Source organism: Ornithorhynchus anatinus, chromosome 2, assembly GCF_004115215.2.
Source record: "Ornithorhynchus anatinus isolate Pmale09 chromosome 2, mOrnAna1.pri.v4, whole genome shotgun sequence".
NCBI lineage: Eukaryota > Metazoa > Chordata > Mammalia > Monotremata > Ornithorhynchidae > Ornithorhynchus > Ornithorhynchus anatinus.
Window position 1 is genome coordinate 1062693 of NC_041729.1, and position 13557 is coordinate 1076249.

At 53.8% G+C, this 13557-nt stretch overlaps 1 protein-coding gene across 2 annotated transcripts; it reads left to right on the forward strand.

Moving 5' to 3' along the window:
- The first annotated feature begins 4490 nt into the window (after positions 1-4490).
- Positions 4491-10183, forward strand: RNPS1 (RNA binding protein with serine rich domain 1). Of its 2 annotated transcripts, none has more exons than XM_029049307.2 (8): positions 4491-4555; positions 7012-7197; positions 7417-7569; positions 7744-7935; positions 8218-8320; positions 8909-9062; positions 9358-9499; positions 9594-10183. In XM_029049307.2, exons 2-8 carry the CDS (start codon positions 7127-7129, stop codon positions 9691-9693), a joined length of 915 nt encoding a protein of 304 aa, XP_028905140.1. In that variant the 5' UTR covers positions 4491-4555; positions 7012-7126; the 3' UTR covers positions 9694-10183. The 2 variants fall into 2 exon arrangements, with proteins under 2 accessions (XP_028905140.1, XP_028905135.1); XM_029049302.2 differs by lacking the exon at positions 4491-4555 and adding an exon at positions 6289-6647.
- The last annotated feature ends 3374 nt before the right edge of the window (positions 10184-13557 follow it).

Genomic DNA, 13557 nt, shown 5'->3' on the forward strand with positions numbered 1-13557 from the left:
ACCATTAGCACTGTCACTAATCCGCACCCCCTCCCCCGAGGCGACTCCAGGCTTTGTTGTCCCGCCCCAGACACACAATTTCCGAAGCCTCCAGGACCCTCCCGCTGGGAGACCTTGCCAAGAGCCAATCCCTAGGAATTTTAAAACCTGGCAGAACTTTCTGTATCCCATCAATTTCCAGAGGCCCTGATTAGGCGGAGCTGCTAACATCCCCCACTTTCCCCAGCTGCTGAGAAGAAGTGCGAAAGGGGGAAAAAAGCCAAACAGATCTGAGCTCTGATATGACCCGACCTACCCTTTCTCACCTTTTCCCCTAGAAAGTGTAAACTCCTTGTTCATTTATTCATTCAATCGTGTTTACTGAGCGCTTACTGTGTGCAGAGCACTGTACTAAGCCCTTGGGGAAGTGAGTTTGTGAGTTCTGTGAGTTCTGAGCCCTGGTGTGTCCCTAACCCACTCTTTCTCACCGTTTTTCCCCTGTAAAGTGTAAACTCCTTGTGTGCAGGCAGCCGTATTGTACTTTACCAATAATTTAGTACAGTGTTTGGCATCCAGTAGGCACTCAGTAAATACCATTGTTTTTTTTAACAGTATTTGTTAAGCACTAACTACGTGCCAAGCACTGTAATAATAATAATAATAATGTTGGTATTTGTTAAGCACTATGTGCCAAGCACTGTAATAATAATAATAATAATGTTGGTATTTGTTAAGCGCTTACTATATGCCAAGCACTGTAATAATAATAATAATAATGTTGGTATTTGTTAAGTGCTTACTATATGCCAAGCACTGTAATAATAATAATAATAATGTTGGTATTTGTTAAGCACTATGTGCCAAGCACTGTAATAATAATAATAATAATGTTGGTATTTGTTAAGCGCTTACTATATGCCAAACACTGTAATAATAATAATAATAATGTTGGTATTTGTTAAGCACTTACTATATGCCAAGCACTGTAATAATAATAATAATGTTGGTATTTGTTAAGCACTTACTATGTGCCAAGCACTGTAATAATAATAATAATAATGTTGGTATTTGTTAAGCGCTTACTATGTGCAGAGCCCTGTTCTAAACGCTTGGGTAGTTACAGGGTCATCAGGTTGTCTCACGTGAGGCTCACGGTTCTTAATCCCCATTTTCCAGATGAAGTAAATGAGGCACAGAGAAGTGAAGTGACTTGCCCACAGTCACACAGCTGCCAAGTGGCAGAGCCGGGATTTGGACCCATGACCACTGACTCCCAAACCTGGGATCTTTCCACTGAGCCAAGCTGCTTCTCTTTACTAAGTGCTGGGGTAGAAACAAGCTAACCAGGTTGGACTGTCTGTTTTATAGTTGAGGTAACTGAGGCAGAGAAGTAAAGTGACTTTCCCAAGGCCACACAGCTGATCAGTGGCGGTGTTGGAATTAGAACCCAGGTCTTCTGACTCATTCATTTATTCATTCAATCATATTTATTGAGCACTCATTGAGTGCAGAGCACTGGACTAAGTTCTTGGAAACCAGGCCTGTGCTCTTTCCACGAGGCCACACTGAATCGTGCTAAAATTGTACTCTCCCAAGTGTTTAGCCGAGTGCTTTACACTCAGTAGGTTCTAGACCAAGCACTGTCACTGTCCTCGTGAATGATCTTGGTAATTCATCCAACCTTACCTGTAAAATCACTCTTCCCCCGCTTCAAAGCCCTACTGAAGGCACACCTCCTCCAAGAGGCCTTTCCAGACTAAGCCCCGCTTTTCCTCAGCTCCCACTCCCTTCCGCTTCACCCTGACTCGCTCCCTTTGTTCTTTTTCCCCCCTCGCCCCACAGCAGTTACGAATATATCTATAATTTTACTTATTTATATTAATGTCTATTTGTTCCGATGTCTGTCTCCCTCCCTCTAGACTGTGAATTTGTTGTGGGCAGGGATTATTTCTCTTTATTGCTGTATTGTGCTTTTCAAGGGCTTAGTATAGAGCTCTGGACCCAGTAAACGCTCAATAAATACGATTGAATGAAAAGGGCAATAAAATGCCTGTTCTCCTTCCCCTTTAGTCTGTGAGCCCCATTCCATTAATTAATCAAATTAATTGAGCGCTTACTATGTGCAGAGAACTGTACAGCTCTGAGAACAGCCCTTAACAGATATCATTATTATTACTAAGCACCTCCTCCTCCATTAATGCCAAGACCACCAGTGTTTCAATCTTCAAAGCATTATTAAGGTCCATCTCTTCCAAGAAGCCTTCCCCGACTAAGGCTTCTCTTCCCCCCTGCTCCCTTTCCCTTCTGCATCGTCTGTGCACTTGGATCTGTGACCTCTGGATATTTGACATTCACCCCACCCCCAACCCCCAGCACTTATATACATATCTTTAAAGCGCTCTGCCCATAGTAAGCGCTCAATAACTACAATTGAATGAATAAATACTATTGAATGAATTTATTTTGATGGTATTGATGCCTGACTACTTGTTTTGTGTCTCCCCCTTCTAGACTGTGAGCCCGCTGTTGGGCAGGGATTGTCTCTGTTGCCAAATGATACATTCCAAGTGCTTAGTCCAGTGCTCTGCCCATAGTAAGCGCTCAATAAATACAATTGAATGAATGAATTTATCTATTTTGTTGGTATTGATGGCTGACAGCTTGTTTTGCTGTGTCCCCTTTCTAGACTATGAGCCCGTCGTTGGGCAGGGATTGTCTCTATCTGTTGCCAAATTGTACATTCATTCATTCAATAGTATTTATTGAGCACTGTACTAAGTGCTTGGAATGTACATTTTGGCAACAGATAGAGACAATCCCTGCCCATTGATGGGCTTACAGTCTAATTAGTCCAGTGGTCTGCACATAGTAAGCACTCAATAAATACAATCGAATGAATGAATTTACTATTTTGATGGTATTGTTGCCTGACTCCTTGTTTTGTTTTGCTGTCTTTCTCCCCCATTTAGACCGTGAGCCCATCGTTGGGCAGGGATGGTCTCTATCTGTTGCCCAGTTGTCCATTCCAAGCACTTAGTCCAGTGCTCTGCACAGAGTAAGAGCTCAATAAATACAATTGAATAAATAAATACGATTGAATGAATGAATGACTTTATCTATTTTGATGGTATTGATACCCGACTCCTTGTTTTGGTTTGCTGTCTGTATCCCCCGTTTAGACCGTGAGCCCATCGTTGGGCAGGGAGGGTCTCTATCTGTGGCCCAATTGTACATTCCAGCATGGCTCAGTGGAAAGAGCCCGGGCTTGGGAGTCAGAAGTCATGGGTTCGAATCCCAGCTCTGCCATTTGTCAGCTGTGTGACTGTGGGCAAGTCACTTAACTTCTCTGTGCCTGTGACCTCATCTATAAAATGGGGATTAACTGTAGGCCTCATGTTGGACAACCTGATGACCCTGTATCTCCCCAAGTGCTTAGAACAGTGCTCTGCACATAGTAAGCGCTTAACAAATACCAACACTATCATTATTATTATTAGTACTCTGTATCTCCCCCAGCGCTTCGAACAGTGCTCTGCACATAGTAACCGCTTAACAAATACCAACATTATTATTATTACCCTGTATCTCCCCCAGCGCTTAGACAGTGCTCTGCACATAGTAAGCGCTCAATAAATACTATTGAATGAATGAATGAACAGTGCTGTGCACATAGTAAGCGCTTAACAAATACCAACATTATTATTATTATTATTATTACCCTGTATCTCCCCCAGCGCTTCTAACAGTGCTCTGCACATAGTAAGTGCTTAACAAATACCAACATCATTATTATTACTACCCTCTATCTCCCCCAGCTCTTCGAACAGTGCTCTGCACATAGGAAGCACTTGACAAATATCAACATTATCATTATTATTATTAGTACCCTGTATGTCCCCCAGCGTTTCGAACAGTGCTCTGCACATAGGAACCGCTTAACAAATATCAACATTATTATTATTACCCTGTATCTCCCCCAGCGCTTAGAACAGTGCTCTGCACATAGTAAGCGCTTAACAAATACCAACATTATTATTATTATTACCCTGGATCTCCCCCAGCGCTTCGAACAGTGCTCTGCACATAGTAAGCGCTTAACAAATAACATTATTATTATTATTAGCCTGGATCTCCCCCAGCGCTTAGAACATTGCTCTGTACATAGTAAGCGCTTAACAAATACCAACATTATTATTATTACCCTGGATCTCCCCCAGCGCTTCGAACAGTGCTCTGCACATAGTAAGCGCTTAATAACATTATTATTATTATTATTAGCCTGGATCTCCCCCAGCGCTTAGAACAGTGCTCTGTACATAGTAAGCGCTTAACAAATACCAACATTATTATTCCAAGCGCTTAACCTTGAGTAAAGGCCTCAATAAATTGGAGTGAATGAATGGGCAAGGAGGCTTGGGGGGGGGGGGGGAGGGAGCTCCTCGGCGCTCCGTGACGCAATCATGGCGCGACGCCCTTCTCTTCCCGCGCCTCGGCCGCCCTCCCGCTGACGTCACAGAGGCGCGCCGAGGCCCCGAGCGAGCGCCTGAGCGGCTGCGGCGGGCGGCGCGGGGAAGATGTGAGTACCGGCGGCAATCCGACGCCATCGGCGGCCCTGCGGGGGCCGGCGCCGCGCCGGCCGCCCCATCCGCTCCGGGGGGCGGCCCCTCGTCCGCGGGGGCGCCGATGGCCGGGGCGGGCCCGGCGGAAGGGAGGGAGGGAGGGAGGGCCGGCCCGCCGGCGGGAGCGAGGCCTGGGTGGGGGAGGGGCGGCAGGAGCGCCCGGCCGGGAGCGTAAGGAGCGCCCCTCCTCATCCGCCTCGCCATCGCAGCTCACGGTCAGCGGGGGCCGGGAGCCATCGTCCGGTCGTATTTATTGGACGCCTCCTAGGTGCAGAGCGCTCAGCACAGCGGGAGAGTCCAATGCAACAATAAGCAGGGACGGTCCTTCCCGGCCGCTGCAGCAGGATCCTGCTGCCCGCCCCAAATGGCTTTAGTAACGGCCGTCTCCCCCGCTAGCGCCTCTGTTGCGTTGTGCCGTCCTGAGCGCTCAGGACATTGGTCTGCACACCCTGAGCGCTCAGTAAATACCATGGAGGGATTGGGCGTTGGGCAGCTCGCTTAACTTTTCTGGGCCGCACTTTGCGCAGTGGGGGGGGGGTTAAGACTGGGACCGGGACCGGGTCCAACTTGATTATCTTTTGGCCACCCCGGCGCTCAATACAGTGTCTGGCACATAGTAGGTGCTGAATTTACGGTGCCATTGTTGTTATGCTGCGCGCCCCCGGCCCAAGTGTCTGAGCGGGGGACCTTCCTGGCCGGGGGAGGCCTAAACGCTCCCAGCTGGGCATGTGGGGGCTGCCAACCGTAGCCCGGAGGCCCCCCCGTAGGAGGTGTGCACCCGGGGGAAGCCCCCCCACCGTCCTCATCACCCCCCAAGGAAAGCAGTGTGGCTCAGTGGAAAGAGCCCGGGCTTGGGAGTCCTAGGTCCTGGGTTCTAATCCCGACTCCGTCGTTTGCCGTGTGACTTTGAGCCAGTCACTTCTCTGGGCCTCAGTCACCTCATCTGGAAAATGGGGGTGAAGACTGGGAGCCCCACAGGGGACAACCTGCTGGCCTCGTAGCTCCCTAGCGCTGAGGTCAGCGCTTTGCGCAGAGTAAGCGTTGAACAAATGCCACCATTCTCATAATCGGGGGTCGCTGAAAAACGGGGTCGCGATTCGGCGTTGGGCTGAATCCTGCCGGGGTCTGAGCCCCCTCCCACCCGGGTGGACCCCCGCACCCCACGGAGCCCTGTCCGGCCACTCCAGGTCAAGGGTTAGTCCGGGGCAGGGGGGGGGGACGACCCTGTCAATTCTCCACACAACACCGCCCCATGCCCTTGCTACCTGTTGCAGATTTTGCAAATAAGGAAATCGAGGCGCGGAGACTTTGTACCCAAAGTCACACCGTAACTCCTAACGGGGCCCCCCCCGGACCATCGGCTCCACTCCTCAGGGGAGAACAGCGCTGTGCACATAGTAAGCGCCCAACAAATACCAACATTATTATTCTGCGGCCCCCACCATCAACCGTTAACGTTGACCCCGAGGAGGCACTGAAGAATAATAATAATAATGTTGGTATTTGTTAAGCACTTACTATGTGCAGAGCACTGATCTAAGCGCTGGGGGGGATACAGGGTCATCAGGAGGTCCCACGTGAGGCTCACCGTCTTCATCCCCATTTGACAGATGAGGGAACTGAAGCCCAGAGAAGTGAAGTGACTGGCCCACAGTCACACAGCTAAGTGGCACAGCGGGGATTCGAACCCATGACTTCGGACTCCCAAGCCCGGGTTCTTTCCACTGAGCCTCGCTGAACCTCCGGCGGCCCCGAAATCCTCCGTCCCCGCCACGGTTCGGTTAAAAGAACAAAGCGCGCTGCCCCTCACTTTCACCCTGCGGCGTTTGGCTCTGTGCAGGGCTTTTGGCTGGGTCCTGCACGGAGGGACCCGGAGCTCTGCCCTGACAAGGTGGCCCTGTCTGTCCAGACTAATTGCCCCGATCGCCGATTCCGGGGAGAAGCCTAGAGTGGCTTCTAAAACCCACCAAAGTGCACAGGGGGCAATTGGAATTGCCCCTGCCTTCCAGGGGTAAGGGGATCCACCTCCTGCCGTCGCTGTCGCCCCAGGTTGGTTTGCTTGCTGTTCCGTGAGGCGGGAGGGTCCCCCCCCCGGGCGGGTTCTCAACCACTACGAGGGGCCGGGTGATCCCGATCTTCCTGGTTTGAGGATGAGAAGAGGTGGCATTTTGGATCCCCTCTGCTCCTGAGAGAGTAGGGCTTTTCCCCCTGCTCCCACGCTCCTGTGCTCCAACCCTAGTGCTCCCACCCCGAGGCCCTCTCTGCTAGTGTTCTGCAGTTGGTATCCTCCGTGGGGACGCGGGGTGGTCCTCAGCTTTTGGGTGGTTTTTTGTTTTTATTTTTTTGAGTTTTTGCAAAGGAAGCCTGTGGCCTTTGCCGACACAGGCATTCTTCCTTTCCACCCTATTGCCAGGCTGCTCGCTGGAGTAAATTGCAACCGCTTAGGGATCCTTTCTCAGAGCCTCGAGAGCGAGAGTTCAGATCAGTGAGGCCGGCCCGCCCTGCTCTGACCGCCTCGGAAGGGGAGGATGGATTTATCAGGGATGAAAAAGAAGAGCTTGCTCGGAGTCAAAGAAAACAATAAAAAGTCCAGCGCCAGGTAATGGCGGCCTGACTGTTCCAGGGGTTCCGGGCCGGTCCGCGGGAAGCGGGGAGCGGCCGGGGGCCACGGTCCTCCCGGAGAAGCGCTCCCCCTCCCCCCGCCGGGCGGCCCCGGGGGTCCCAGGAAGGCCTTTGGCCGTCCTGGTTGGAGGCTGGTGGGTGAAGGGGGCCGGGCCGGGTTCGGCTGCGGTCAGCTGTCCGTCGTCCCCCCTCCCAGGGCTCCGTCTCCCTCCAAACGCAAAGACCGCGCGGAGGAGAAGTCGAAGGACCGGTCGAAGGACAAGGGGGGCACCAAGGAGTCCGACAAGGACCGCGGCCGCGACAAGGCGCGCAAGAGGCGCAGTGCTTCCAGCGGCAGCAGCAGCACCAGGTGGGCAGGCGGGCAGCCCTCCGCCCCTGGCGCCGCGGAGGCGGCGGGGAAAGTCCTGGTCTCGAACGCGCTCCGCTCGCTCCCCCTCTAGCCTCTAGCATGGGGTGGTCCGAGGGGCCCCCGGACCGTCCCGCCGCGGGGCTGAACTCTCCCTTCGGCCTCTCGCCCCGGCAGGTCCCGCTCCAGCTCCACGTCGAGCTCCGGCTCCAGCACCAGCACCGGCTCCAGCAGCGGCTCCAGCTCCTCGTCGGCCTCCAGCCGCTCCGGCAGCTCCAGCACCTCGCGGAGCTCCAGTTCCAGCAGCTCCTCGGGGTCCCCGAGCCCCTCGCGCCGCCGCCATGACAACAGAAGACGCTCGCGGTCCAAGTGAGGGCTCGGGCGGGGGCGGGTCTCGGGACTTCATTCCGGGAGGGAAAGGAGGGTTGGGGGGGGGTTTCTGCGGCCTAGTAGACAGTGCCTGGAATCTGGGGTCTTGTCCCCGCTGGGTCACTTGGGCAAGTCACCTGCCCTCTCACGTGGGCTGGTGGTTTTTCCTTCCGTCAAACGGGGATGAGATCTCTGACCCTCCCCTCCCTGTGAGACCGGGAGCCCCCAGGGGCCCAGGGACACGTCTTGATCCCATCCTCTCGCCTGCCTCTGCCCCATCAGATCCAAACTGCCCAAGAGAGACGAGAAGGAACGGAAGCGGCGCAGCCCGTCCCCCAAGCCCACCAAAGTGCACATCGGGAGGCTCACCCGGAACGTGACCAAGGTGAGAGCCCGGCCCCCCGCAGACGGTGCCCGCGACCACCCTGTGGTGGTCCTGCTTAGACTGCGCCAAAATTGAGTGAAAATTCTCCGGGGCTTCCCGAATGCTTAGTACTGGGGAGGGTACAGCAGGAGTAGTGGGGCCTAGTGAAAAGAGTGCAGGTCTGGGAGTCAGAGGCGCCGGGTTTGAATCCCAGCTCCGCCACTTACCTTCAGTAGGACCATCAACAAGTCCCTTCACTTCTCTGGGCCTCAGTTTCCTCATCTGTAAAACAGGTGCTCGACGTCTGTTGTGCTTTCACTTCAGAACGTGAGCCCCAGTGGGAAGGGAACCTGTGTCCAATCTGATCATCTCGTATCAGTGCTTGGCGCGTAGTAAGCACTTAAATACCCCAGTGATTACTTTTATTACTATCGTGGGGAACTTACTGGAGACCCATCAGGGGTTGGCGGGGTGGGGTCCCGGACCGTGAGCGGGATTGGCGTAGGGGAGGGATGGGGATGGGTTAGGGGCCCCTGGCCTGGCAGGCCACCCCTTGCTTCCCTGGCTGCTGGGGGTGGGGGCTCCTGCTGACACGGGGTCTCCCCGCAGGACCACATCATGGAGATCTTTTCCACGTACGGGAAGATCAAGATGATCGACATGCCTGTGGAAAGGATGCACCCCCACCTCTCCAAAGGTTACGCCTACGTGGAGTTTGAGAGCCCGGACGAGGCGGAGAAGGCCCTGAAGCACATGGATGGCGGTAAGTGCCGGCCTCAACCCCCAACCTGCTGGATCCACCTGGGTTCACCCCCACGGTGCCTCGGGGGTTCTCGCCAGGAGACTGACGGAGCGCGGTGTTGTGTTGGGGAGCCAGGGGAGGCCGCACGGCTACCTTGTGTAGACCAGTCGATCGGTGGGCCTCTCAGACGAGCAGAGCAGACGGGAATTTGGGTCTGCCCGTCCCGCAGGGGCGGGCCCCGGGTGAGGAGCAGGACCCGGCCATCTCCGGTGGCCGCCCACCTGACGGGGCGGCCACCGCCTTTTTTGGTGGACAGGACAAATCGACGGTCAAGAGATCACGGCCACGGCCGTGTTGGCCCCGTGGCCGAGGCCCCCCCCAAGGCGCTTCAGCCCCCCGAGGAGGATGCTGCCACCGCCCCCCATGTGGCGTCGCTCCCCCCCACGGATGAGGAGAAGGTAAGAGCGCGGCCGGCGAGGGGTCGCGGCCTCACCGCCTGCCTCCCCGTCCCCGGTCCGACGGACGTCCTCCTCCCCTTTTCTCCTCGTCCAGGTCCCGTTCTCCGAGACGCCGGTCCCCCGTGCGCCGCCGGTCCCGCTCCCCGGGCCGCCGACGCCACCGCAGCCGCTCCAGCTCGAACTCGTCCCGGTGATGGTCGGGACGTGCCCGCTCTGCCGTCCAGACCGTCGGGCCCATCCACGGAATAGCGTATCTCTCTAACCGGGGGTCGGGGGAGGGGGTCGGGCTTGGGCGCCTCGGCCCGCCGTGCCGCTCTTAGAGACAAGCGGGTCGTGGGTTCCAGCCGGCTCCCGGGACCGAGCCGCTCGTCGGCCCTCCCGGGGCGGATGGGATCTGAGCCAGCCCTAGCTCCCGCCGCCCTTCCCCACTCCTCCTCCTCCCCTTTCCTCCTTCAAGATTGGCCAGCCCGGAGGCTGCCAGGCCCGGAGCCGCAGGGGAACCTCGGCAAAATGTAAATTTGCTCTTCTGTTTTATTTGTTTTGTGGGGTTTTTTTGGCTTTATTGTACAGTCAGTACCATTGAGATTTCTTGTTTGGAGTTTTGTACCTCCGTAGCATCATATGGGTAACATGTTTGCAATTGCGTGTAAACTGTGTGGTGAATAAACTCACAGGATCAAAGGAGCGTGTGTGCGGGCGGGGTCGGTCGCCACATTCATTCAGTAGTATTTATGGAGCACTTACATTGTGCAGAGCAGCGTGGCGCAGTGGAAAGAGCACGGGCTTTGGAGTCAGGGCTCATGAGTTCGAATCCCAGCTCTGCCACCTGTCAGCTGTGTGACTGTGGGCAAGTCACTTAACTTCTCTGTGCCTCAGTTCCCTCATCTGTAAAATGGGGATTAAGACTGTGAGCCCCACGTGGGACAACCTGCTTCCCCTGTGTCTACCCCAGCGCTTAGAACAGTGCTCGGCACATAGTAAGCACTTAACAAATACCAACATTATTATTACTAAGCGCTTGGAATGTACAATTTGGCAACAGAGACAATCCCTGCCCAATGATGGGCTCATACACTCTAATCGGTGGAGACAGCAAAGCAAAAGAGAACAAAACAAAAACGTTATCATGATAAATAGAATCAAGGGGATGTACCCCTCATTAACAGAATAAATAGGGTAATAAATAACAGATACAAATGGCCCCTGGTCCTGGCTGAGCAGAGAGAGCCTGTCCCACCTTCTCAGGCCTGGGTTTTGGATTCCAGATTTACACTCAGATTCATCCCAAATCAATTCTGCCAGCCCACTAGAATCAAGGCACATGAGGGTTTTTACAAACAAATCCCAAATTTACTGATGCGTTCTTTTCCTATCAACACACTCCACCCACTTGAATAGATGCACACGTACACCTCCCTCTGCAGATGGAGGGTGCCGGGGGGACCGTGGGCGGGTCCGGGTCCGGACCACAGACCACCTTGGCAGCTCCGACAGGCCCCCAGGGGGGACTGTGAACCTGGATTCAAGCGGTGGTTTAGTCCGTCTCACCTTCCCCAACTTATCCTTAGATTGTGGGCTGCTGGAGGGCCAGGGATCCGGTCAAAATCTCACCTGTGTTTTTGGGGGTTTTTATCCCCCAGCATTTGGTAATAGTTATAATTGTGGTATTCGTTAAGCGCTTACTGTGTCCAGCAGGCATTGTACTAAGTGCCAGGGTGGACGCAAGCAAATGGGGGCTCGCCGATTACTATTTTATAGATGAGGTCACTGAGGCCCAGAGAAGGGAAGTGGTTTGCCCAAGACCACACAGCAAACAGGTGCCGGGAATCCATGGCCCCCACTACACCATGCTGTTTCCCATACTATGCTTCTCACGGTGCGGTGCCCTGCACCCAGGAGGGGCTCCGGAAAGTCTGCTGGTCCTATTACTATAGGCCGGCACCATCTCACGTTCTGCACAGGGGTCGGGCCAGCCAATGGCCCCTTCACGGTACAAACCCCGTGGGTCCTGCCCACGGGGGGCCACGGCTTAGGAAGGGCACCAGCCAGGGCCTCTCAAGATGGCATGGGCCCGGCCCTGGAGGGCAAAGGCCCAGTGGGGAAGGGGAGACCGGACTGCAGGAGTCTCCCAGGCCCCAGATGAGGTGACCAGGTAGTCAGAAAAGTGCACTTCGATCAATGCTATCTATTGAGCATTTAACTTTCAGAGCACTGTACTGAGCAATTGGGAGAATGCAATTCGATCGAGTTGGGGAACACAAGCTTTGCCTTCTAGGAGCCCACAAGCTAGGGGGAAGGCACATTAAAATAAATTACAGATAGGGAAAGCAGTAGAGTATAAGGCTTGGGACATAAGTGCTGGGGGTGGGGACAGAAGCAGTGCTGCCTAATGAAAAGAGCATGGGCCTAGGAGTCGGAATAGCTGGGTTCTAATCCTACCTCTGCCCCTTGTCTGCAGAATGACTTGGGGCAACTTCTCGGTGCCTCATCTGTAAAATGGGGATTACGACTAGGACGGGGACTGTCCAACCGGAATAGTTTGTATCTACCCAGCACTTAGTACAGTGCATGGTGCCCAGGAAGCACTTAAATACCATAAAAAAATCAGAGCACTTAGTGTGCACTGTGCAGAATTCATTAAGTTGTATTTGAGCACTTATTGCATGCAGAGCACTGTACTGAGTGCTTGGGAAAGTACGTATAGCAATAAACACATTCTCTGCCCACAAAGAGTAATCCGTCTACAGGGGAAGACAGACATTAGAAATAACACTGTGCTCCAGAATACTGCAGTAAGTGCTTGGGAGAGTACAAATAGTCAATAAATGCTATTGATTGAAGTGGGTAGCAGAGGCCTAATGGTCAGATCACGGGGTTGGGAGTTAGGCAAACTGGACTCTGATCCCCCGACTGGCACCGGCCAGCCGAGGGACCTCAGTCAAACCACGTAATCCCTAACTTTCCATTTCTCTTCCTGAAAATGGAGCTGAAATAGCCATTCTCCCTCCCTGTTAGACTGTGAGTCGCGACTGGGACAGAGACAGGATCTGGGCGGGTTACTGTCAGCGCTCAGCACATTGCTCGGCATCTAGTAGAGAAGCAGCGTGGTTTAGTGCAAAGAGCATGGGTTTGGGAGTCAGAGGATGTGGATTCTAATCCCCACTCCGCCACTTACCTGCTGCTTGACTTTGGGCGAGCCGCTAGTCTGTGCCTCAGTGACCTCATCTGTAAAGTGGGGATTAAGACTGTGAGCCCCACGGGGGACAACCTGATCACCTTGAATAAACCCGGAACAGCGCTTGGCAAATAATTATCGTGTATCAACCCCAGCATTCATTCATTCATTCATTCATTCATTTGTACTTATTAAGCGTTTACTGTGTGCAGAGCACTGGACTAAGCGCTTGGAATGGACAATTGGGCAATTGATAGAGACAATCCCTGCCCAGTGATGGTTCACTGTCTAGAAGGAGGAGACAGACACCAAATCAAAACAAGTAGGCATCAATACCATCAAAATAGATAAACAGAATCATAAAATAGAATCACAGCACTAATAAGACAGAGTAATAAATAATATAGACGAGTGCTGTGGGGAGGGGAAGGGGGTAGAGCAGAGGGAGGGAGGAGGGGGAATGGGGAGGAGGGGCAGCGGGAAAGGACTTAAAACAGTGCTTGGCACATAGTAAGCGCTTAACAAATACCTTCATCATGGCTCAGTGGAAAGCCTGGTTGGGGAGTCGGAGGTCATGGGTTCAAATCCCCAATCTGCCACTTGTCAGCTGTGTGACTGTGGGCAAGTCACTTCACTTCTCTGGGCCTCAGTGACCTCATCTGTAAAATGGGGATTAACTGGGAGCCTCACGTGGGACAACCTGTTGACCCTCTCTCTATCCACCTCAGCGCTTCGAACAGTGCTCTGCACCTAGGAAGCGCTTAACAAATACCAGCATTATTATGTCGGTCATTCCGCCGGGGGCGGCAGCAGCGGGACTGCGGCTGCGCCCGGGGCAGGAGGGGGGAGGGGCAGGGCGCGCGCGGAGGGGCGGGGCTGGAGA

Coding starts and splice junctions, on each gene's coding strand:
- RNPS1 (XM_029049307.2), top strand. CDS start 7,127: ATGGATTTATCAGGGATGAAAAAGAAGAGCTTGCTCGGAGTCAAAGAA. Junction 8,321..8,908: donor TCACCCGGAACGTGACCAAG/GTGAGAGCCCGG, acceptor GTCTCCCCGCAG/GACCACATCATGGAGATCTT. Junction 9,063..9,357: donor CCTGAAGCACATGGATGGCG/GTAAGTGCCGGC, acceptor TTTGGTGGACAG/GACAAATCGACGGTCAAGAG.